Source organism: Sceloporus occidentalis, unplaced genomic scaffold, assembly GCF_023333645.1.
Source record: "Sceloporus occidentalis isolate IW3139 unplaced genomic scaffold, rSceOcc1.0.p SCAF_7, whole genome shotgun sequence".
NCBI classification, from domain to species: Eukaryota; Metazoa; Chordata; class Lepidosauria; order Squamata; family Phrynosomatidae; genus Sceloporus; species Sceloporus occidentalis.
The window spans coordinates 15,116,037-15,141,238 of record NW_028316987.1 but is presented as its reverse complement, the minus strand read 5'-3'; the positions used below and the strand labels follow the sequence as shown (position 1 = coordinate 15,141,238).

Below are 25,202 nucleotides of genomic sequence, written 5' to 3'. Positions count from 1 at the left end.
ACTTGCGAATTCTAGGTACACAAGATATGTTTATACAAAAGTCTTTAAGAGTACAACGTGACAATTCATTTGTTATTCCAAAGGAAAGTGTATATATATATAATAGCATAGGGAAAGAGGAGGTGAAGGTTCCAAGAGCGAGGACCGATGATTTAGAAGGAACATCTTTATGGTATTTTCAACATGAGACACCTCCAAGATGATAGTGATCCTCCAGGAATTGCAGAGCTTTTCTAGCGCCATTTCCATGCAATTTTGGCAGAAGGTTGTCCTGTAGGGAGAACAGATTAAATTAGAAGATGCTGGGCAAATTCAGTGAGGTACCACAACCATACACATTTTTTCCTTCTCTACAATAACTGATAACATGAAATGGCTTCCTACATAACCACCAGTTCAACAGGAAAGGCTGGCAACTGGCAGCCCTCCAGTGGTTGTTGCACTTTAACTCCCTTTATCTCTCACCATTGGCTATGCTGGGTAAGGCTGATGGGAACTGCAGTTCAGCAATATTTAAAAGGCCAGAAATTGTCTAACTCTATTCTAAGGTGACAAAATAACTCTGTGTGTAATGACCCTGCAGGACCACTGAGGCTTGACTAACTCAGGGTTAGCTCAGGGGTTCTGAGCAAAGGTGAGAAAGTGGAGAACCAACTGGCCCTGGCACCAGGGGGTTTGTTAGTCAAGGGGAGGTGAGAAGGTGGAGAGAATCAATCGGCCAGATACCCACATGAATTTTATTAGCTAGACAGGAAACACAGTAGAAAGGGTTAGGAAGAGAAGAGAGACAGTTAACTGCTTCAGGAGAGCAGGGAAGAAATCCCAGGGGAAAGGCTGAAAGACTGAGTTAGGTTTGTTTTTTTCAGTTTTATAAAGAAATTGGTGGCTAAGGATGGCAAGAAGTGGAGTTATATAATGATTTATTTTCTATCTTGGCTTATTAATCTTGGGTATTACACTTGCAACCAGAAGGAAAGAGTGAAAGAAAACCTTGGACTTTAAGTCAGTTAAGTTTAACTGTATAAAAAAGATAAGGGTAGTCCCTTGACCTGAATGTCTAGTAGTAACCAACTGTAGGGGGCGGTACTCATCTCCATTACTAAGCTGAAGAGCCAGTGTTGTCTGATGTCTGTTCTGGTGGTCATGTGGCCAGCATGACTGCACCAAACGCTGTTACCTTCTCACCGAAGTGGTTCCTATTTATCTACTTGCATTTGCATACTTCTGAACTGCTAGGTTGGCAGAAGCTGGGACTAGTGACAGGAGCTTACCCTATCATGTGGCACTGGGGCCTTGACATCTAACCTTCTGATTGTCAGAACTGGAGTCTTAACCAGTAATATCGTCTTGTTATGTTTTCCTACATATACATCTTGGTTTTGGTTATTTAAAAAATTCCACTTTTAAAAAAGCTGCACTTTTCCTTTAGGGAGAAAGTGGGGAGGGAGCTCTGGTCACACGTCTCCATGACAGCATATACCAGAAACCCTGTAGGTATCTTCTTGTTTCCCCACTAAACAAAGGGAGCGGGAAAGGGTGCTGAACTCTTACATCCTCAGAAACCTCAAGAAGTAAAGAGGGATTAAGGGTCAGAACAGACCGGCAGCTTCAGCAGTTTACATGCGCCACACTTCCAAGTCACCTGGAAGTCGCACTGGCGATTACATGTCGGGCAGCTTCAGGGTGACTTGGGAGCATAGCATTTAGGTGTCACATGCCCCCAAGGTGGCTAGAAGCCAGCTGAAGCAGTGATGGGGCGGCTTCAATCCGCCCCCAAATAGGAGCAGTTTTCTGTTGCTCCTATTTGGGCTGGATTCTGACTAGATTGAGGCCGCAGTGTGCGATTGCTATGGCCCCAAACTGGCTTTGTCAAGGGCGGCTTGAAGTAGACCCTTTGAGGATGTGTTTCACCCCTAAATCTCCAAGATAGTGCTTGGTGGCAGCACTACTGTTACGACTGCACTTGGAAGTGGAGGCAAGTCTGGGTAGAGCCCAGCTCTATATAGGGCCCCTTTTCTCCACAGTGAGGAAATAGTTTTTGAAAGGGACAGGGATGATTGGGAGAACAGCTCTGTGTTTTAGGGCAGATTCTCTTTATACTATTCTTAGAGTAGTAGAACTAGCTGTACATGTTCAGTATAAACATATGCTTTCCATTCCTCTATGGTGCTCTGAACACACCACACACACACACACACACACACACACACACACACACACACACTTGCAGCATAATGCAATTTAAAATGAGGAAGGCACCCAAAAACCAATACGCATAAACCGGTTCTCCCTCCTTCTCTCCCATACACACACTCTGTATAGTAGTTTCTGCAATTATTTTTTTTTAAATCAATGTTTGTTGGACTTTCTTTTTATCTATATGAAGAAATAACTATGTGCCACTTTGAAGACATCTGCAACATGAAAAGTAGTGGATCTGATAGACCAAGGGAAAACATGTAGGTATAGGGGGCCAAACTGCAAATGGTAACAGTATGTGTCTGTAGAATATACAGTGGGTCTTTGTTATCTGCTGGGATTTGGTTCCAGGATCCCCCCCCCCCGCAAATCCGTGATACTCAAGTCCCATTAAATATAATGCCATAGCAAAATGGTGTCCCTTATATAAAATGGAAAATCAAAGTTTGCTATTTGGAATTTATACTTTTTAAAAAATATTTTCAACCCGTGAATACTTGAATCTGTGGATAAAAAAATCCGTGTGTAAATTTACAGCGCTTTATAAATAAAGGTTAATAATAATAATAATAATAATAATAATAATGAGGGCCAATTGTACATGTTTTCATGGTGCAAATGTTAGGCTGGCATTTTGACCTATAGTATGCATGTTTTTATAAGTTCCTTCACTATTCTAGTGAACCCCCAAAATAACATTTTCTACAGTAGGACAGAAAGAGTGAAGAAAGTAAGGTCTCTTATCAAACCATTCAAGGACTATGAATTTCATAAAGTGGGGTCTGTCCTCTATGACTGCTCTTCTCCTTAAGTTCCCCCATTCTCCACAAATACTAATTAGATGTTTGTAAGAATATGGTCTCTCCCTTCTGCTTGCCAGAGCCTTGTTACCTGATGCACTCCCAACCTGTGAAGACTTCACAGAACTGCCCCTTAGCCGGGCAATGCGGCTGCGTGGTGCACCCAGGGAGTGGGAGGCAGAGCTGAAAAGAAAAAAAAAATAAAGTTACTCCTCATTTCACTACCATTCACAACAAAGACAAGTATGTTTATCAGCGGGGCTAGCAAGAAATTTTGCTGTCTCAGTCAGAGCAATACATGGCTGTTCCTCTTAATCCGTAAGTCAACATTTAGATTGCCCTGGGCCAGTCAAATTATTTCAACTCCTAAAGCAGAAAATCTTACAAGTGCCTCTCCTCAGTGGTAAATGTACATCATTAATGAATTAATTCACTATAAATGTGCTGACTTTTCATGAAGCCAAAAGTCCATTGACCGTGGCAACTGCCTCCCTCAACCTAATAGTAGAGCTCATCCTGTTCTCAGATTGCTACAAATCGAAATGCCTTCTGTCATGGAAAATGCTTGAAGCTTTCTAAATAGATCAATGTAACCCCTTCATGCAAACTAAATGACGTATAACATATCTTGGACTAAATAGTAACTAAATGACATAAAACATAGAGTGGACTATGCCATTTCAGGCTGCAGTGGCGAGATTACTATTTCTGAATGGTCCCTGGTTTTGTTTTGTTTTGAATCTCTGCAGGGAAAACTGAATTAGAAAGTTAAGGAGGAAAGTGCCAAGGTAGGCCTAATGCTGAATACAAAAGTAATAGCCATGAAAGGTTTACAAGAATTTATCCTAGAGAACAAGAAAATTGAAATAATCAAAGAGTTCCCATACCTTGGAACAAATATTGAGCAGAATGGAGATTACAATCAAGAAATTAGAAGATTAGGGCTGGAAAGGGCAGCTATGAAAGAACTGGACAATATCCCAAAGTGCAAAGGTATAAATCTGAACACTAAAGCGAGGATCATCCAAACCATTGTATTCCCCATCACCATGTACCGATGTGAGAGCTGGAGAGTGAGGGAAGGTGATAGAAAGAAAATAAACTCATTTGAGATGTGGTGTTGGAGAAGAGCACTGAGGATACCATGGGTGGCCCAAAAGACAAACAAATAAGTCTTTGAACAGATCAAGCCTGAGCTCTCCCTAGAAATCAAGATGATTAAATTGAGGCTCTCATACTTTGGCCATTATGAGGAGGCACGATTAATTAGAAAAGACAATGATGCTGAGAAAGGTGGAGGGCAGTAGAAAGAGAAAAAGACCACACACCAGATGGTTAGACTCAGGAAATGCCATGGGTCTGAGCCTGCAGGAGCTGAGCTGAACTGAGCAAAGCAGTTGAGAATAGGAAATGTTGGAGATGTCTCATCCACAGAGTTGCCATGAGTCAAGGTCAACTTCTTTAACAACAAGAAGGTAAAACGAATAAGCAAACCTTGCAACATCAATGAAAAAGTTTTTATCCAATCTCTAATTCTTAGTTTTTCTATTTGTAGTAATCTGTTTGGATCTAGTAAGAATTTTCAACAGAAGTTGCAACCTCTATGAGTAGTCTGAAGTGGGACAGTCCATTCTACCACCAGTTTCTGTGGCATATGTCATTAGTCCCTCACATATCATGTCTGAGTCTTTACTTTAACTGGCTTTTGAAGACAAAGGCAACCTTACTTTGTGGTGTGCCTCCTCTTCTGTGTTGATGCTTTGGAGGTCAAGGATGACGACCGAGGTATGGAGGAGCCCTTCATGGTGAACACTGGCATGGAAGCTCTGAAAATAATCCAAAAGAAATGGTGAATGCATACCACAGAGAGGCAGTTTTGGTTGTTTGCACTCAACAGACAAAAGGCAGCACAAGGTCTGGCATCACCCATCACTGTATCCAGTTGCTGGCCCACTGCACATGCAAAATTCAGAAGCAAAAAGGATGACTGTCTCTGCTACAGAAATAGAGCAAGACTACAGTCCTATTTAACCCTCACTGGTGTTCCCATCTGAGTACTATCATATGCAAAGCAGAAGAATATGCATGCCACTCTATTCAATATTTTACTTTCTTAATGCCATGCATCAGTTGTCCCAACTGGAACTGGAAATGTAATGGAGCCTGAGAGACCCTGCATCAAATCTCTAGAAATATAGGCTTGCTACAGCTCCATGTTACCTACCTGGGTATGACCGGTGCCCCCTTGTGGTGAGATAAGTGCTGAATGCTTTCCCACGCAGGACATGAAGGAGCACTGAGCTTTGTATTTGAAAGACAGGGATCCTCACCAAGGTCAAAAGTAGTGTTTAGACATTGTACGGGCACTGGAGTAGAGCAATTCTGGGCTGCTGAGGTGCCCAAGGGTACCCGATTCTTTGTCATTGTCAAAGGGTAGGGCTGTGAGGAAAGGCAACTGGTTGGGCTTGAAACCTTTTTACCCACAATGGGGGTGCTGGTGGAGTCCGCTGGCACAAAAGCACTCCATTCCTTCAAGGAGCCCACTTGTTGGGGAGAAGGGCTAGCCTTCCGTCGGCGTTTTGCCCGCCCCTTTGGGCTGGATGGGGTGTTCTTTTCAGATAGTTTCAGATGTTCAGCTGACTTCCTCCTCTTCTTTGTTGGGAGGTGAGGTGTCTTGAAAATAGGACTTGGGATCAGGGCAATTTCCAGTGAATCAGGACTGCCTGCTGCATTGGCACACTCAGCTATAGAATGGGAAGCTGGGAGGACACCTGGAAAGGAGACACCAACAGTAATCAAAGGGACATAGGACCTTAAACTCTGCAAGCCAAACAATGCCATCCCCTGCTGGTTCGATACTGCCACACCCACCCCATACCACCCTCCCAAAAGATCACCATTATGTGCAAGCTGTTCTACATTCTGATCCACGCTGATGTGAGTGGCTTTGTTCGGTTTCCTGACTTGTTCCTCCATGGAAACTTTGGGGGCTTCACAAGACCCTTGCTGCACCAAGCTTTCCAGCTCTTCAAACTCAGCTGTCATATCAGGTGTGAGAAGGTTGGCTGCTTTCAGCAGAGTGTACTGCCTTTGGGCCACACAAAGGACAGTTACTGCTAGCCTGAAACAAACAAACATGAAGAACAAATATGGAATTTCAATTGTGAAGAGATTAGAAAATTCATAGGTAGGGTGGGTTCTCCTTTCCATCCACTCTCCTGAAAAAAAGCAGTATTTTGTAAATAATGAAATGTCTGAAGAATTCTCTGAATTAACATTTTATTCTACATTCATAGCAGGATACCAAAGCGCAGGATGGACAACAAAGCAGTCACTCACTCCCTGTATTGAACAGAAAGACACCAACTCACCTCTCCAGCTGTTTCTTGTCCATTCCCTGCAGCCAAACATTCAGCTTCTCCTGCTGTTCAACTGGATTTGAGAATCCCATGCCAGAACATCCAGGTTTTTTTCCTGGTTCCTGAATTTATACAAGAGAAAGCATTGAAAGAAAGAGGAAAGCACATATACACTATATAGGAGCTTCTGAAAGGCATCAGTCACTTGCAAGTCCCACATTGCAACTGGCTGAGCTGCTTTGATATCATGCAACATGCACCATTGCCCTAAATACAAATAAATAAATCAATAAAGGAAGGAGCATCCACCGTATGTCAGTCAGGCATCCAGCAATATACTTGCCAGCTCATGATAGCAAGTGCCACAGCCCTCTGGCAAGAATGATGCCTACCAGCACCCATCCTTTTTTATCAATGCCATGGTTGGAAGAATATAAGAAAGTCCACTGTTTCTTACTCCCTCCATACCTCAGCATGAATGGGAGAAAATCATGTGTCTCCTCTGAGATTCTTGCAAAGAGCTTGGAGGAGAAAGCAGGGGACTTTCTCTGTGGGTTTGGAGATGACACAGACCAGCAAGAATTTCTCCCACTTTGTTCCCCAGCACAAGTGGGAAAAAAATTCTTGTACATATCATACAAAACTGGATGATAACAAGCACAAGCAGAGGAAAGAAAAGCTGATATCTGCAAATGCTCATGTTGGCAAACAGTGCAGTAGTGATTCTGTAAGGAAAATAAGTCAATTTTGCTGGGAGAGATAACAACCTATACCTAAGAAAAGAATGGGCAAGGGAAGATGTGCATTGATGGCTGGGATATAAACTGGAAAGTGTCAAAGATAGCAGCACTAAAAATATGAAGAGAGCACAGAGGAATGGTGACATTTTTGTTGGAAAGAACAGTATAACTTTATATATATATGTGTGTGTGTGTGTGTGTGTGTGTGTGTGTGTGCGCTCTGCCTTTCTCCCATGACTGAGACTCAAGGCAGTTTACAAAACAGGACAGCCTAAGGAGGAAAAAGTCCAGAAAGCCAAGGAGAAATAGCACAGAGGAGGGCTCAGTGGCACTGCAGAATTGCAGCGGTATTGTTCCACTTTAACTGCCATGGTTCCATCCTGTGAAATCCTGAAATTGGCAGTTTAGAGGGCATTTAGAATTCTCAGCCAGAAAGCTGCTCTAGTGAGTAGACTATAAACCCCAGATTCCATAGCATAGAAACATGCAAGTTAAGGGGGAATCATGGTGTTCTAATTATACAATGTAAAAGGGCTCAGAGTCTAAAGATGGGAAGGACATTTTTGGCCAAGGACCACATTCTTTCAGATATCTGTGCTGATAGTAGGAGAAGCCAAAGGCAGGGATGGATGAAGTTGCTTGTTTTTGCTTTAGAACAAAGGTAGGCAACTTTGGTGGGACTATTGGCAGTAGCATCACCAGACATGGTGACAACTGGTGGGGTAGAGTTGCCAAGGGTGGTGGTGACAGCGACCCCTCCCCCCTTCTGCTCATCCCTTCTGCTGTCAGCTCAACTGATGTAAATTCAGCTATGGAATTAGCTGTCTCCAAGTGGGCATTGTCCTGATGCTTTAGGATACAGCTCCCATCACTCCCACCTTGCATGGAAATGATGGGAACTTTAACACAACCCATCTGATGGGTGCTCACTTGCAGAAGGCTATTCCATAGACAAGTCTTTAAATGAAAGCTGAGAGGCATGCTCTCTAATTGCTGGACATCACCTTCTCCAGACACTACCCCACAGTTCTTCTTTCCTTTACCTGCTCCACGTGGCTTTCTCCTGTGCAAGATGCACCATCATTTTGTTTCAATGCCTGCAGGAGCTCCTTTGTCTCACATTTCCCCTTACTCAGGACTCCAGAGCTCAGAGCAGCCTCCTTCACCCTGTGACAAGCATAAAAACAGAGTGTTAATATAAGTCTTCACTCCCATTTCAGTAGGAATCAAAAAGCCTTGGATTCTTTGCCCATATCTTTGCCTTTTGTCTTGGGCACAGCCTTGTTTTGCTCATGATTTTGCTGGTGATCACTGCTTAGCAGCAGATGAAAAATACAGGCTGGCCTGCAACTCTTATGATAGGAGTTGCAACATCTGGAGGACCACATGCCCACAACCCAATTTACAAAGCACTTCAGAGTTTTCAAAACACTCTCATCTTACCTCATGGATACAAAATCATAGAATCATAAGAGTTGGAAGAGACCGCAAGGGCCATCCAGTCCAACCCCCTGCCATGCAGGAAATCTAAATCAAAGCATCCCCGACAGATGGCCATCCAGCCATCTTTAAAAACCTCTAAGGAAGGAGATTCCACTACACTCCGAGGGAGTTTGTTCCACTGTCGAACAGCCCTTACTGTCAAGAAGTTCCTCCTAATGTTGAAGTGGAATCTCTTTTCCTGCTCAATATAACATCCCTTCAAGTATTTAAACAGGGCTATCATATCACCTCTTAACCTTCTCTTCTCCAGGTTAAACATACCCAGCTCTCTAAGTCGCTCCTCATAGGGCATGGTTTCCAGACCCTTCATCATTTTGGTCGCCCTCCTTTGGACATGCTCCAGTTTCTCAACATCCTTTTTAAGTTGTGGTGCCCAGAACTGGACACAATATTCCAGGTGGGGCCTGACCAGAGCAGAATAGAGTGGGACTATTACTTCCCTTGATCTAGACACTATACTTCTATTGATGCTGCCCAAAATCGCATTGGCCTTGTTAGCTGCCGCATCACACTGTTGACTCATGTTCAATTTGTGGTCTACTTGGACTCCCAGATCCGTTTCAAATGTAGTCTCGTTCAGCCAGGTGTCACCCATCCTATATCTGTTCATTTCATTTTTCCGCCCTAAGTGCAGTACCTTACATTTCTCTGTTGAAATTCATTTTGTTAGCTTTGGCCCAGATTTCTCATCTATTAAGATCATTCTGAAGTTTGATCCTGTCCTCAGGGGTATTAGCTACTCCTCCTAATTTGGTGTCATCTACAAATTTGATAAGTACTATCTGGATCAATGGTGGGCAATTTCTAGACTTCCAAATGTTAGACATGCAGAAAGCTGTCTTATACTGATCCAGACCATAGTCCATATACTTCAGTACTATCAACTCTTAACTAGCAGTAAAGGTGCTACACTGTTTCAAACAGGATTTTCCCCTAGCTGTGCCTAGAGATCCCTGGTATTTTCTGGTGGTTTCCTATCCAAGCACTTATCAGGCCTTCCAAAATCTGTCTGTTTATCCCTCCATAATCACTCAAGACTGGGTAAGTTCAGCATGGCATGGTGTGCAGAACATATCATGTGCTAGACTGTAACTTTCATCATCCACCCAATTCATAAACCACTTTCTGCCTCCTTTTCCCCTTCTTTGAAACTGTAGACTCACCTGAGAAGTTCATCCTGCTGTTCAGGACTAGAAGAAACAAGAATAGGTAGTACATGGGAATTAAGATTTGGGATGTTTTTCTCATACGTTTGGAGCTTCCCTCTTAGGTCTGCCACCTGAAAAGAAAAACAATGTTAACTTTAGGCACAGTTGGTGGTTCCCTCATGAGTTAGGGATGGGTGGCCCTCCAGATGTTGTCAGGATGCAATTCCCATCATCCTCAGTTTACACAGCTAATGGTGAAGAATTCTGAGAGTTTTAGTCCAATAACACTTTCTCTGTCCCTGGCCTACATAAAACATTTCCAATGGGTGCATTTTCATGACTAATTTCGAAGAATGTGGAATTTGTACGAAGAATCTTCTCCATGCATGTGTGGAAGAGGAAGCTGAAACAATGCTATTCTCAACCCTTGGACAAAACTAGTCCTCACAGTGTAGCTTGGGGGAAAGGGTATAACCACACACATGCAAATAGCACTCAGGAGTGAGAGGCAGAAAACAGTTACACAGCCTTCATCTGGGGACAAACAGCAAGTCAAGAGATAGTCTACCGCAAGGGCTTACAGGCTATAGGATGCAATGGTAGAACTCTAACTAGCTAGTCTTCCATTGCTCCTCTGGGAATATTGGTCTATAACTTTCACATTCCCTCATGGCCATGCTGGCTGGGGATATGAGAATCTTAGTGAAAGCACAAGGTGAGGGAAAGCTAAGGTCAACAGAAAGATCACACACCTGCTTAAGAATGCAAAGAGGAAATACAAGGAGAAGAGAATCATGAAGGAAAGACAAAACAAAAGGCAGAGCTCCTTCAGAAGAACACGAAACAGAGGAAACTGTTTTATAATGAGTAAGATCATGGGTTCATTTAGCATAGTACTATTATGTTGACTGGCAGCAGTTCTTTGCATTTTCAGTCAGGAGTCTTAACTAGCTCTATCTGAAGATGCCAGGAGTTAGACCTTGGACCTTTTGCACACACAATAAGTGCTCTTCTGCTGAGTTAATGAATTGCTTCCTAGCATCACTATCCAAGAGTCTGGAAATGCAGGTGGGTGCATCACGATTTAACACTACAGTGTGCCCATGCCTGCGTATGGCATACTATACGCGGCTTTCAGCTTACGCTGAAGCTGTGCAACAAAAGGATGAATGGCATGCATGCCTCCAGCACACACACTCTACCGCACCACATACGAGTCATATTTAATGGGGCTCGAGCATATGTGTTTTTCACCTTACGCGGGAGGTCTGTAACAGATCCTCTGCGTAAGGTAAGGGACCACTATACTTGAAGTACAAGAGGGGGGCCAGTCCATGGAAGGAGGATGGGGAAGCATTTAGACAGGAAATAAAATAATTTTCGATTGTATGGCAACACCTGCACTGGTCTGGGCCTGGATTCAAAGGGCGTACTTTAACCTTAGCATTATGAAGAAAACTGTTCCTTCAAAAGACATGTTATCTGAGTGCCTTACCTCTGCTCTGAGCTGCTCACAGATAACAGCGTACTGGCTGAGAGAATAGTCCATGCTTACCACATTACTTTTCAGCTGCAAAACAGGACAAAGGACAGAAAGAATAAAGTTATCTGAGATGGTGAATAAAGAAAGGCTTTATCAATTCATTCTATTTTCTTATAAGCAGAAGTTCCAGCCTACCGTCATTTGGAGATACATAAACTGTGGCAAAGTTAATGATTCCTAAAAATGGATTGCAAGTGCCAGTTTCCCAGGCCACTAATATATCTTGAAAAAGTTACTGGCTTGGACTATCAATCTCAGATTGCCCTAGCTATCATGGCCACTGATCATGATGGTTATGGGATTCTGAGCTTTAATCCATAAAACTATTGCAAGATCTGTCCACCAATTACCTATTTCTGCCTATATCCAAGAACAGCTGATCTAGCAAATTCCAGTGAAATGGAAGGAAGTCAAAATCCAACACCTTCTTGAGAAATAGGACACTGTCTGATAAACTCTAAACTCCCACTGAATTTGCAAACTATGTAGCCTAATGCAAGTAAGTAGTTTCTCTTCATTTTTGGTCTGAGAAGAAAACACTTTACCAGTCTGGGTGAGACCAATGATACATCAGCTATCTTTGGTACTTACTAAGAGTTTGATTTCTTTAGCACGGTTGGCATATTTGAGGGTGTTGTATGTGTCTTCATAGGAAAGAGCAGAAGGACTAATGGCAGCAATCATGATGGTACGGCAGTTTCCACCAATAGAATCCTTTAGCAGTCGTGTAAGCTTGCTGTTCCGGTATGGAATATGGGTTTTTTTGCTCTGCAGACCAAGAGAGAAAAAGAACCAGTTTATAAAATTGGCTACAATAGGAAAATGCCTCAACAGCCCTATAGTTTGGGGAAATCAAGGCAACAATCCTATGTGCACTTATCTTGGGACAGAGATGTGAGATGGGATTCCATGGAAATTTCCACATAAACGTTTCCAGGAAATGTTCCAATGCTATACTTGTCATGTACATCAGTTTCCTCTATACCATATATGCCTATATCTACATTAATCCATAGTTTTCTGGGTTGTTGTCCCACAACCAATCAAGTTACATGGGCTAAATATACGCTTGTCTTCTGAGGAGACAAGCATTGACAAATCCTGGTGCTCAGAGGAATAGACTAATAAACACACTGCTAAGGTTTTTTTTTTCTTTGCAAAATCCTTCCTTCTCCATTGCAAATATAAACAGTCAAGATAAAATACAGTAAGTTGCTCATGCCCAGAGACACATCCTCTCTTTAGTGAAATAGACTGCTCATCTAGTTGTATTGAATAATATTTTTATCAAATTGAAATGGAACAGATAAATAGTGCAGACAGCGAGTGAGTAAAGCTGAAGGTACTACAGTTATACTTCAGGGAAAAAAATACTGTTGATATAAAATAACGGGTACAGTTCTCTGTGTAAATAAAAACCCCTAATAGTGTTCCCTCAGGTTTAGACATTTTTGTCAAATATAAAGGAAGCATACTTACTTTATCCTGCCCTATAGGACTGCCATAAGTAAAAATGACATGAAGGCACATATCAACGACAATACATATCCTACTCCATTTACAGTATTACAAATAATTTATAAATAATTTTAAAAAGTAACTTGCACATACAGCTATTTCTATATACAATTTTAAATGTACTTAACTCAAATATGCTAAATCAGGTAACATTAATTTAGAGCATTAAATTAATTTTCAGATAAGTTTTCCAGTCATAATATTTTCATAAAACCCACATTGCTATATTGGGTAAGGCCCACTTAGTGATTTACCTCTGACTAAATACACACAGGACCTTGCTATTAGTCTTATAACTTTACTCTTTATGGTGAAACTAAAGTACAACCTTTAAGGGGAAAATATTAAATTTCAGGGGTTAATTTTTCTATGAGTTTCATTTGATTTTTATGTAGAGAGAGCAATTTATAACAATATGTTACCGCCACCAAATTTAAAGGAACAAGTCATCTTGGTAACATTTGATGATCTTGGACTGACACAGCCATCATACCTCTGCTTTGGTCACACTGGCTAGAGCTGATGGCCTTTGCAGTCCAACAACTTTTAAAGAACTGCATGTTTCCAACTCCTACTAGCCATGCAGCAACTGTATAGATAGGGGGAATTTGAATTTTGTGTTGAAGGTTTTGAAAGCATTTTTGTAAAGACAATTTACAAGAAAAATACCCGAGAGATAATGTCAGTGGGTGACCTCAGATGTCTTTAACATTGGCTGAAGAGGTCTGACTCATAATTCTATACTCTAGCAAGTTAAAGGCTTAAGTAGATCACAAAGCTCTGATCACACTCTCTTGCTCTGCTCCTTCTTTATAATGTAAATAGACCAGGTTTGGGCAAATGCCCTGGATCCAAGGGCCAATCTTCCCCCTCTGGAGACATCATGAATGGCCAAAAATGTAAAAATCAAACACACATATACTACACATATACAGGAAAAAGCAAGAAAAGGCCAGAGGTTCATTTCTGGTTTTGAAAAAAAACAACCAAGCATTGTTTCATATTAAACAGTTCAGAGGAATCCTACAACCTATTTAAAATATCAGTTGTGCAATTGTTCAGAAATGATGCACGGCTTTCCTGTTTAGGCTTTATCTGCAAGGAATCAGTGGCATTTTTAAGAACAGTTTTATCAGTTTGTTTGGTTTACTTGAATGATACTTATTTACATGTTTATATGTGTATTTTTGTGAATTAATAGGATTTTTTAAAAAAATAAGTAGCCTTTTTTCACCTATAAGATGGTAAAGTAAGTTTCCCTGAAGGTAAAATCTGGATCAAACAACATAAGCCAAGGGGCAGGGGGAAATAGCGAAAGCATTACCTTAGCATCAGCCAGACCATTAATGACATTGATGAGGGCTAGTAGTGAGCGGTTGATGTTGGCACCCTCACGGAGTCTCTCTCCTTTGGTGTTCGCTACAGAAGCTCGTTCAGAGCCTGCTAAGTCTATCAGGCTCATCTTTGCTACCTGAAAGTCAGAAGATGTCCCTCTCACATGATCCTGCTGCTTCACATAGATCTGCAAGAAGTAAAAGGACATGATCCTGTCCTTAGGACAGATAATATGGTACTGGATTTTCCAAAGAATGGAAGAGCAGAGCTGCTAATTGAACCTCTATGTGAGTCATTGCTCTGGGCTTGCCTTCTTCAGATCAGGAGATATTCCCATATCAGTGAACCATGCAAAACCCTAGAGTCCCAGAGCATAATTCTACCACTACTGGTTACTTATGTATGGTTTCAGCATGTCAGTATGTTCATTCATCTAAAAGTAACTTGCCAAATCTTTGCTGGCATCTAATAATACTTGTGGGAATGGAAAGGAATTCCACCCTGGCAGTAACAAACTGGCTTTGGCAACTTGGAAGATCAGAGAACAATCCCAGCCTAAGCTATGAACTATTCTTGGCTCATCATCGCTCCCCAAAAAGGAGACAAAGCAACTATGTAATATAAAAAGTTTGGAGTTCATTTACAAATACCAGTTGCCAAATGCATCAATCAGCAATGCATCTCTTCTTATCATCAACCAAGGTCTATTATTTATTTTATTTTACTGTATGTATTCATATCTCATTTTTACCCATAACTTGGAACTCAAAGTAGCTTGAGAAAATTAAGAGATACAGATAAAATGTATGATTTTTTTTATATTTGTAAAATGTAAATAAGCTACTTATACAACTAAAAACAATTTAAAGCATATCAAAGGAAAATAGAACTAATAAAAATAGTATTATTATTACATTCCAGTTGATACATTCAATACCCATATGAGCTTGAAATTAGGTCAGCTAAACTCTAAACCCAATAAAATACAAGAAACCTCAGTTAACAAAGTAGATGTGCTCCCGGGCATTATTTCTTCAACAAAAACAAAAAAAAAATTGGTACCAGAGGCCGAAAGAACATAGAAAGAACAGAGATAGGACCAAAATGTTTCAGTAGACTTTATCCAAAACTAAACATGCACATGTGAAATGAAAAAAACAAGTCAGGTAAGCCTTGAAAAAGCAAACAAAACCCTTTTGAACTGTGTAGAGATTAGGCTTCTTCCTAATTGTATCCAAGTCATCCAAGGATGACTTGTTCTTTTCACATCTCCACTTTTCTCATGATTTCCATTTTGATGACAAAACTGATAGATCTATACTTATTAACGTGTTGTGCTAACTGGTAGGACAGACTTACCCGCTCACTCCTTTCTGTTTGCCATTCACACTTGTTCAGTAAGGCATTCTGGAGGCAGCTGCTATTAACCTTGCCTGTTACAAGTATGCTACAGTAGGATCAGCATAAGAATAAAGGTAAAGGTAGTCCCTTGACATGAATGTCTAGTTGTAACCGACTGTAGGAGATGGTGCTCATCTCCATTTCTTTTGTTGTCCGAGGACTGCTCTGATAGTCATGTGGCCAGCATGACTGCACCCAACGCTGTTACCTTTCCACTTAAGTGGTACCTATTTATTGCATCTGCATGCTTTTGAACTGCTAAGTTGGCAGAAGCTGGGACTAGGGATGGGAGCTCACCCCATCATGCAGTACTCTGGCCTTGAACTGCCAACCTTCTGATCTTCCGAACATCAGAACTGGCATCTTAACCACTAAGCCGCCACATTGCTTGGATGCGTAAGAATAAGAATAGAGCCCTGCTATCGTTCATCTCAAGCTTTGTTGACTGTGCAATGCTCTCTGCAATTGCACTACTTCAACATTACTGAAAATGTGCTCCAGACCTCCTTCACCATCCTGCCAATGCTGCCAAAAATATCCAGCTAGACAATAGGATGAGGAGGAAAAGAGAGGTTTGAGACATAAAAAGTCTTTGTAGGGGCTTCATTGTCATAGGTTTTGTTAACTGAGATATGCCTGGCATTAAATACTGTTCCTATAGGGAGAATTTAAGTTTATACAAAAGAACAAAGGGCAGGTAAACACTGGGCAAGATCACAGATCCATTCAGTCCGATATTCTGTTACTGACAGCGGTATACAGATGTTAGAAGCCACACTGGGCAACAGACTTCCTTTATAGAACTAAAATGTGGCCAATTTTAAAAGACCAGCTACACTGAGAAAGGAAAGAGCCCTTTTCTAACTACAGTGCCTCCTGATATGCTGTTAAATATTTCAACAAACCTCACCACACTTACCTGAAAGATTGCATGGGACCGTGAAGATGTGGCATTAATATCTGTGGGATGCTGTGTCCGGTTTAGATTTCCTTTCCTCAGCATCTCCAGAAGCTGTGCTGCGGTTTTTGGCTAAATGGAGACAGATAATGTTGGTAAAACATGTTCTGTAACCATGGTCAGTGGAGAGTGGCTTCTAATTTACTTGCCCATAGCAAAGAAAGAAACATGGATCTTTCTTTAGAAGGCAATGGGCTCTTTTATACAATATATATACTGAACATGGGCCAGCAAGTTAGACAGCCATTTCTAGACCTGTATGCTTCCAGTTTGTTACTGGATGTGATAAGGCACATGAGGAAGCAGACCACAGGACGATTTTTAACAGCATTAAAAACACAAGTGGTCTTTTAAAAAACCTACCTTGACATAGAGTGTAGCAATTCTACATGTAAGTGCCATATCAAGAAACCAAGATACTCCCAGGGATGAGAACATATGGACCTTCAGTTGTTATTAGAATTCAGCTTTCATTAGTCCTGGCTAGCACATCCAGTGATGAGAGATGATGGGAGTTACAGTTCAACAACACATCAAAGGCTGCAACTTCCCTATCCCTGAGATCTACCACACCCACTTGTTGTTCACTTTACAAGAACACCATGTCATCCTCCAGTTGTTCGCTTATCAATCTTTCCTCAAGCTAGTTGTTCGCATCTTTGCTACTTTCCTTGCACATTTCCTCTTTGCCTTATCCATTCTTCTATTTCCACTCCACATTCTCATAATTATTCCCTAAACTCCCATCTCAAGCCCCACTTGTCCACTGACTGTACAACCAAGCCTTTTAGTCAAGAACTAGACCACTGCTATATTCCTTACATCATGTTGCACAGGTCTAAGACTGTTATCAGTATTAAACAGTAATAATTCTACCCATCAAAGAGCTGAGAGCAGCTATTTATTCTGCTAAATCTCCAAGTCTTTCTTGAAATCCTCCCAGTATTGCCCTCTCTTCAAGCCAATGATCACACCCACCTGATGAAAGGAAAGACCATGTACCATGACCCCTTTCTCTGGGTCTTCCCGGATGGCTAGTGGCCCCTTTGGTTCCAAGAGGTCATGGATCTGTTCATTGTACACCTGAAAAGAAGAGTCAGGCTTCAGTGCAATTTATTTAGGTTGGCCTCCCAGAGTCACTATTCCTCTGGTGCTCCAACATCTGCCATATCAAGCGCAGAGCTTGACAATTAATTTTTTGGACTACATCTTCTTGAACCCTTCATCTAGCACAGCTACTGGACATGCTAATAGAGCAGGGGTAGGCAACCTGCGGCCTGCGGGCCGGATGCGGCCCGGCGAGGCCTTGGGACCAGCCCCCGCCCGGTCCTGCCGCCGATTGCCGCCGGGGCCTTTGGCCTCTCGCGCGCAGGGGCAAGGGGGGCAATTGTCTATAGATGCCTCAGAAACATGGTAGAGCTCAACGTTTGAAATAATTAGGGCTGCAATTTTTAACAGCTTAGTTAATTAGCTCAACTAGTTAAAGGGGTTTTACAGTGCCACTGTATACATGTCTACTTGGAATTAAGTCCCAGTGTGTTCAATGGGACATATGCCCAGGTAAGTGGATATAGGATTGTTGCTTAAACAATGAAATAGTTGAGGTGGGTGACTATTGGCTATTGCCAGCATCTTCATTTCTGGTTCTGCAGTCCCCATCATTAAATCATGGCACAATTTGGGAGATGAGACAGGCTTGACCATGATGGTTGGACAGTCCAGCTGACTAAAGGGGGAAAAAGATGACTGAGAACCCCAACATTTGACTTGAATCTATGCATATTAAAGGCCAAAGGTAAAAATGGGAGAACCCACTGTAACAAATATAGCCGCTGTGTGTACAGCAAGTCTAAAATCCTGGGTAAATAAGTAGATTTATGAACAGCATGTGGGAGCATGCAGCCCTTTGCTTCTACTTTCTCATAAGAAAACTACAGTAACCAGGATGTATCATTTAAACAGTTTCCTGCTATGTTCAAACCAGGTTAAGTCTTTCAGAATAAAAGCAAGAAGACTGAACTAATGTGGTGTGCAAATTGGCTCTTGGCCTATCTTCCCTCACCAATAGAAAGGGAGGTTATGAAATGAAGCGGAAGGATCTTACCTCCTGATAAGAGATAAGCACCTCACAGTGCTTCTCCTCTTTCCTCGCCTCAATTTTCTTGTAGAGCTCCTGCATGGTAAGGTACATGATGCCTGGTTCTTTCTCTGAGCCCAGCATGGTATGAGTTTTCCCAGCACCCGTTGCTCCATAGGCAAAAACTGAAAAAGATAGAGGGCAGACCCAACGTGTCATTTTCCAAACACTAGCAGTAAAACTGCACCTTATCTCATCCTCACATGCCTCACACTGCTTAAAGCTCTTCATAGCTTGGAACTAAACATACCTGCAAGAATACCTCCCCCTGTGTGAGCATACTATCAGTCCTGGTGCACAGCTTTGAAAAGTTGTTGTCTTTTTACTATAAAACCTCCCATCCCTCCCTATGGAAATCATTTTTGATGGTTCATATTTCCTCAATTTGAGAAGTTTAGAACATCTCAGATGGGGTGCAAGACTTTCTCAGGACCCAAGAAGAGGCGATATTATTCATGGAAAAGCAACCAGTGTGCCTATTTTTTGGTTATGTAAATTGCAGCTAATGCAGGTCTGAACAGCTGTAGAAGCAGCAGCAGTGCAACAGTTTAACTCTCTCCCTCTAGGCTGCCATCACAGCATCTTATTAGCATTTCAAAGGAAGATTCCCTTGGCAACAATGCAACAACTGCAAATGCAGCTTTGGAAAGTGATGTTTGACAAGACTGACAAGTACAGAAAGAGTTAAAAGTTGTACTTCCCCTAGTCCTTGACAGCCCTAGTAGCTGATCAGGATTCCCTGTGACTTCTATTTACAAGACAAATAATGTCCACACTATTTACCTTTCTACACATAAATGTCATCTCCCATTTAAATTTCAATTATAATACATAACCTCCCATAGGAATGCATTTTAGACATTAGGCATTTCAGACGCTTACATAAGGACCATCACTTTTGTGAAGGCTTTTAGTTTGGTGAAGATTTTCCAGAGATCTGACTTGGTTTCTTACACTGCTGATCACTCCCTTGTCATCGGTCATGGTTACATGGGATTATGAGTTTTGAATGCATTTGTACCTTTTTTAGAGCACTAGAAAGGGTAGATTCAACATGCCCTTGGGAACCACAGAACAACTGCTACATTAGTATGGTATTGCAAGTCTTGGGTCAAGGAAAGAGGAAATGTTCACACATACATGCTATGTGAAGTGAGTCGAATTAAAGTGAATAAAGGAGGTATGTCAAATCACCCCTAAATAATGCTGCAAATAAAATCCCATTGTCTTGCCCCCTGAAAATATTAATAGCCTTCTCATATTTTAAAGAAATACAGTGGTCCCTTCCCTTACATGGGGGATCCGTTTTGGACCCTCCGCATAAGGAAAATTCCACGTGATGTTTGAGCCCCATTTAAACTAATGGGGCTCGTGCCCGTGGCAGTGTGGCGGTGGCGCGTGCCATTACTCTTTCCAGCGTAGCTTTCAGCGCATGCTGAAAGCTGCGTATATCGTGCCTGCATATGACATGGGGCAACTGTATAATTTTTAATAAACATTATTTTATTATTTTTGTGTTTTAGATATATCTATAAAATGTGTCTGTGATTGACACAATCACAAATGTTATAGGTATATCTAATACACAAACAATAACAATGATTAAACTAAACTATTAAACAAAAATATGCATACACTATCCTTTTTGGATAGCAATAGAGCACTCTTTTAGAGAGTTTCTTTCAAATGGTTTGTAGACAATAATTCTCTATATGTGACCATGCAAATGACTATCTCAAGTCTACCTCACAAAGTGGGTGCAATCCACTTCACAGTTACAGAGTGACTTAAGTCTCAGTAAACATGCAGACAACTGTACTATAACTGGATGAAACCTCCTGGAAATAAGCTATAATAGATGCACCAGTGTGTCTGCAGCCAGCCTCAGCTACTTGGAGGTCAGGCTTCCATTCATGCACTTCCTACTGAGTCTCAAATTGAGAAGAGGAGGAGAGGACAAAGTGGAATCATTAGAAAGGAAGCTTATTTGGATCTGCGATGGAGAGTGAAGTGTGACCCACACTTTGCCCCCTCACAAAAAGTCTACAAGTGTTACAAAAGTAGTCCACATCCTAACACAATCCTGATGGGTCTTTCCAGGATTAAACTGAAGTGACATGACTGTGCTATTCTAAAATGCCAGTCAATTACCACATGAAAAGTAGATGGACAGAAATAAAGCAATGTCCTTATTTGATCCAAAAGGAAGTCCTAAGACTCAAGAAGGCTTACAATTCAGTCCACAGGTGCCAACAAGTATATAATTCTAGTCTTTTTTCTTAACCACTGGGCAGCTTTCCCCAACCTGCCACTCTTCTGAGGCAGTTGACTATAGCTCCCACCATCCCTAGTAAGTATAAATAAACTATGTTGGTAGGGAATAATGAGTATTGCAGTCCACTGCGTTTGGAAGGCTGTGGAAAGTTGTTGTATGGGTCAGGCAATAGTGCCACCCGTTATTCTGTAAATCACCTCCTCCCAACCCACCTCTCATATCCTTACCAGAGCAGTTGTAGCCATTCAGGACACCATCCAGGATTTCTTTGGTTGTATTCTCAAACACCTCCGCTTGGGTAGCACTCTCCCCGAACACGCGGTCAAAAGCAAAGATCAGGTTCTTGCCTTTCTTTCTTGAGGCAGAGTCATGGGCTTGGAAACTCACAGGGATACCTGGCAGGTTGGAGTCTTCTGGGTCAAACACTAGCATGCAGTCACCAACCACCTGCACAATGCATTGGCGATTCGCTTCCTGCTCCTGTGGGGTCTGAGGACGCACCCGTACCACTACTGCCACGCTGCCCTCTTCGGTAGGTGGCACAGCCACCATTGTTGCAGAGCCCTGTATCAAAAAGAAGATGGGAAGACATCAACACATACAACACTGGACTTGCACCTTTAAGAATCCCAATCAAACTGTGGAAAGCCTTTGAAGGAATTCTCCAAATCGAATATTGGGCAATAGAACTGCAAGTGAGATTTGTGCAAGTGAAGACAAAGTGATGACCAGGAAACCAAAAAATCCTATTCTCATATGCCATCTGGGGAAAAGGCCAACTCCAGAAAGCAGAAAAATCACAAATACAGTGATTGCTCTTGCAGAAAAATCACAAATAATGCCTCTTGCATCTATGTCGCTCTCCTCTGAATTCTTGCCAACCTCTCAATAACCTTCCTGCAGTTCAGGGCCCAGAGCCCAAGGCAGGATAATAAATTCATCTTTGTTTTCGGTGCTGCTAAAGCAACAGATTTACAGCTTTCAGCCGCAAGGGATTAAAAGCAAAAGACATTCACTGATTGATTGTATGGGCTAATCAATGCATTCATTTGCTGCATATAAAACATGGGTTTTAATAAAAGTGGCCCTCTCAGAAAAAAGCAATCACTCCTGAAAGCTTAGTAGTAAGGTGGCATCTTCCTATACACCTTTACCATTCAGACCATGCATGCACAGCAATTTCCTAAGTGCCCCTTTTCACTCCCTCCCATGTGTCTTAAGATGCAAGAATAGCTTAGTAACATCCCCAAAAGGAAGAAAACATTTCATTCCTCCTTGACCATCATGTGGTGCCCTGAAACTGTAATGCAAATTTGACATCCAGTAATTCTGAGAATGGAGAATCTAAAATTTTAGAAATCCTCCAGTTTAAAACATAATTTAAGTCTTGTAATTTAAGCTTTTCATTGTTGATTTCAAATTCTGCCTGCCAAATTCAGATGTTTTACAATCCATATTTCTAATACCACTCCACCTCAACCCTGCAAATATGAAAATTGTAACACACATTCCAATTTTGTAAGTAAAAGAATTTTCTTGAGAATACTTACGTATGTGTGTACATAGACCACTATACGGATTATTAAAATGTAGGATTTACATAACTGGAACCTGCCATTCAGTGTGTAAGCCATGAGCTTATGTACTCTAACCCCCACTTACTCCCAGTGCAGCCATAAGAAGATCAGAAGCTTCCCTTTGACGTTAAGCACATCTCAGCATTATGTCTAAACTTGAACCTATTGCTCATCTATAGTTACCTGAAGAAGTTTGTTTCTTTTAACACAGCAATAAAGGCTAGGAAGCAAGCATGTTTCCATAAACCATAGTAAAGATCAACCAGTTTGTTATCTGTGAACAACATGGCAAGCTTCTGTTAAGCTAAAATGGAAATGTAAGCACCTGAACTCCTCTTGGAAGCTACACTGCAGGAAAGAGAAGCACATAACAATTGCAAGAGTTTTTATTTGTGAGCCGCCTTGGGTCCCAGTCTGGGAGAAAAGTGGCATAGAAAATAAATATATTAGAAGACAAAATTCTTGGGCTGGTCAACCAAAGCGAATCTTAATTGGCCCATGGCTATTTACAAACAAAGCACAGGGTTAATGAGGGAATCATTGGGGAATACTTGCCCATAGGAAAACATTGGAGAATATCTGCCCATAGGAAAACAGTGGAGAACAGTGGCCCATTGGGAAACATAAGGGAATGCTGTACTTGCCCATAGGGAATCATTGGAGAATATATGCCCATAGAGAATCATTGGGGAACATTTGCTCATAGAGAACATAGAGGATGGGTTGCTAAAACATTCAACACCAAAAAAGGAATCCATAAAGGATTCTCTATGGGCAAATATTATCTGATCATTCCCTATGCGCAAATATTCCCCAATCATCCCCTATGGGCAAATATTGCCCAGTGATCCCCTATGGGCAAATATTCCCCAATGATTCCCTATGGGCAAGTCCTGCCATTTGTTTCAGTGGCTCCCTTAAAGCATCATCTTCTATCCCTCAGAACAAGGGGAGTCACATCCTCTCCATACAAACACGCCACGCTTCTTTACCTCAGTCCTTCGGCCTTCTCCCCCTCTTCAAATTCAAATCTCAAGGCATCTCCTCCTCGCCACTTCCTATTGGTCCGTTCTTCCACGCGCGCCTTCAGGTCGCTTCTGATTGGTTGTTTCGCTCCAGGAGCAGCGGCGGTCTAACCAATCAGGGGCGGGTTGGGGGAGTCGAAGCGATTCTGGTGAAACGGTTAACCGTTTGCGCCTCGTGCAGAGTCTGGGCTGCATCCAGACTGGAGAAATAACTCAGTTTGGGACCGCTTTATCTCTTTTCTGTCTCAAGGCTATGGAATTCTGGGAGTTGGCCCTGGGGCCCCACAACAAACTCCAACTCCCAGAATTCCATAGCCTTGAGACAGAAAAGAGATAAAGCGGTCCCAAACTGGGTTATTTCTCCAGCCTGGATGCAGCTTTAGGTCCAAAACACACTGCAGAAATAATCCAGTTTGAGACCTCCTTAACTGCCCTGGCTCAGTGCTACTGGGAATCCTGGGAATTGTAGTTTATTGTGGCACCAGAGCTCTCTCTGACAGAGAAGGCTTAATGCCTCACAAACACTACATTTCCCAGAATCCCCTAGCACTGAGCCAAGGCAGTTCAACAGGTCTCAAACTGAAACAGGAATTTCAGATGTTGTTTGTCATTATGACCAGATGTCCTCACCACAAAGGAGGACAAGGCACCATAAAATGGAGGACATTACCAACTCAAAACTAAAAAAAAGCATTCATATGAATATCATCAATTCACGCTTCTTAGTCATGCTCAAAATGGAGGACATTTTCAAATTCCTCCTGGACAGAAGGTTTAAATGTAGGACGTGTCCTCAAAAAGGAGGCTGTCTGGTCATCCTGTGCTTGTTAGCCAACCAGATAATGTGTAATGGCTGCAGAAATTCCTTCTACACAACTGTCAAAGGTATAGAAGCCATCTCTAGTTTTCCACTCTGGCAACCCTGAAGTCAACTGTGTGTCAAGAGAGCAACACCAAAATGATCCATTCCATAGGACACCCAAACCATGATACCTTTATAGGGCCAACCAAAATGCACAATTACATGTTGCAAGCTTTCAAAGTCACACTGGCTTCTTCATCAGGCAAACAGGAGGAAAAAAATTGAAGATGTTAGTCCTAGGCCTGCATTTTGCTGTTTCTGCTCTTAGTTTAGGGAGGGCTATCTGCAGGCTGGCACCTTTTTTTGGCCATGGGGTCAGTAGTACATTTTCAAAGTCAAGGGAATTTAATGTCTATTCAGGTTTCCTTGGAATCCAGCTTGTCTCCTTCCTTTGTGAAGCCACAGGCTCCTATTGTAGGTAGAGGACACTGAATTTTTCAATAAGTCTTCATGTTTTGCATCAGAAAAACTTTAGGTGGTCTAGAGGCAAAGCATACCAGCCAGCCCCAATATTAGACAAAATTGCTTTACCTTTGTTGGAGGCAGAAGCCTCAGATAGCCAAGTCCGAGTGCACTGGCTCTCTCTTTAAAATTCCTCTGTGACTGCTAAAATGCAGTATCTTGAAATCCAAAAAAACATCTAGGGGGAGCTGTACTGGCCATATAGCAAATCTTATAACATCCAAACAGTGATACCTTTATTGGAATAACGAAGATGCACAATTACATGTTGCAAGCTTTTGAAGGAGACATGCTGGATTCCTAGAAAAGGTCTTCCTTGAACTGCAAGTGGACACTAAATTTCCTTGACTTTGAAAATCT

At 41.8% G+C, this 25,202-nt stretch overlaps 1 protein-coding gene across 2 annotated transcripts; it reads right to left on the bottom strand.

Annotated features, from left to right (window-relative positions):
* On the bottom strand, positions 1-24,559 carry LOC149309248 (kinesin-like protein KIF18B). Of its 2 annotated transcripts, none has more exons than XM_089531211.1 (16): positions 24,543-24,559; positions 21,144-21,480; positions 18,609-18,766; positions 17,483-17,587; positions 16,466-16,576; positions 14,135-14,332; positions 11,884-12,060; positions 11,245-11,319; positions 9,765-9,880; positions 8,142-8,265; positions 6,371-6,480; positions 5,897-6,120; positions 5,224-5,770; positions 4,727-4,825; positions 3,091-3,182; positions 1-271 (listed from the first exon to the last, which is right to left on the bottom strand). In XM_089531211.1, exons 2-16 carry the CDS (start codon positions 21,466-21,468, stop codon positions 234-236), a joined length of 2,499 nt encoding a protein of 832 aa, XP_089387337.1. In that variant the 5' UTR covers positions 21,469-21,480; positions 24,543-24,559; the 3' UTR covers positions 1-233. The 2 variants fall into 2 exon arrangements, with proteins under 2 accessions (XP_089387337.1, XP_089387336.1); XM_089531210.1 differs by lacking the exon at positions 24,543-24,559 and adding an exon at positions 23,486-23,567.
* Between the last annotated feature and the right edge of the window lie 643 nt (positions 24,560-25,202).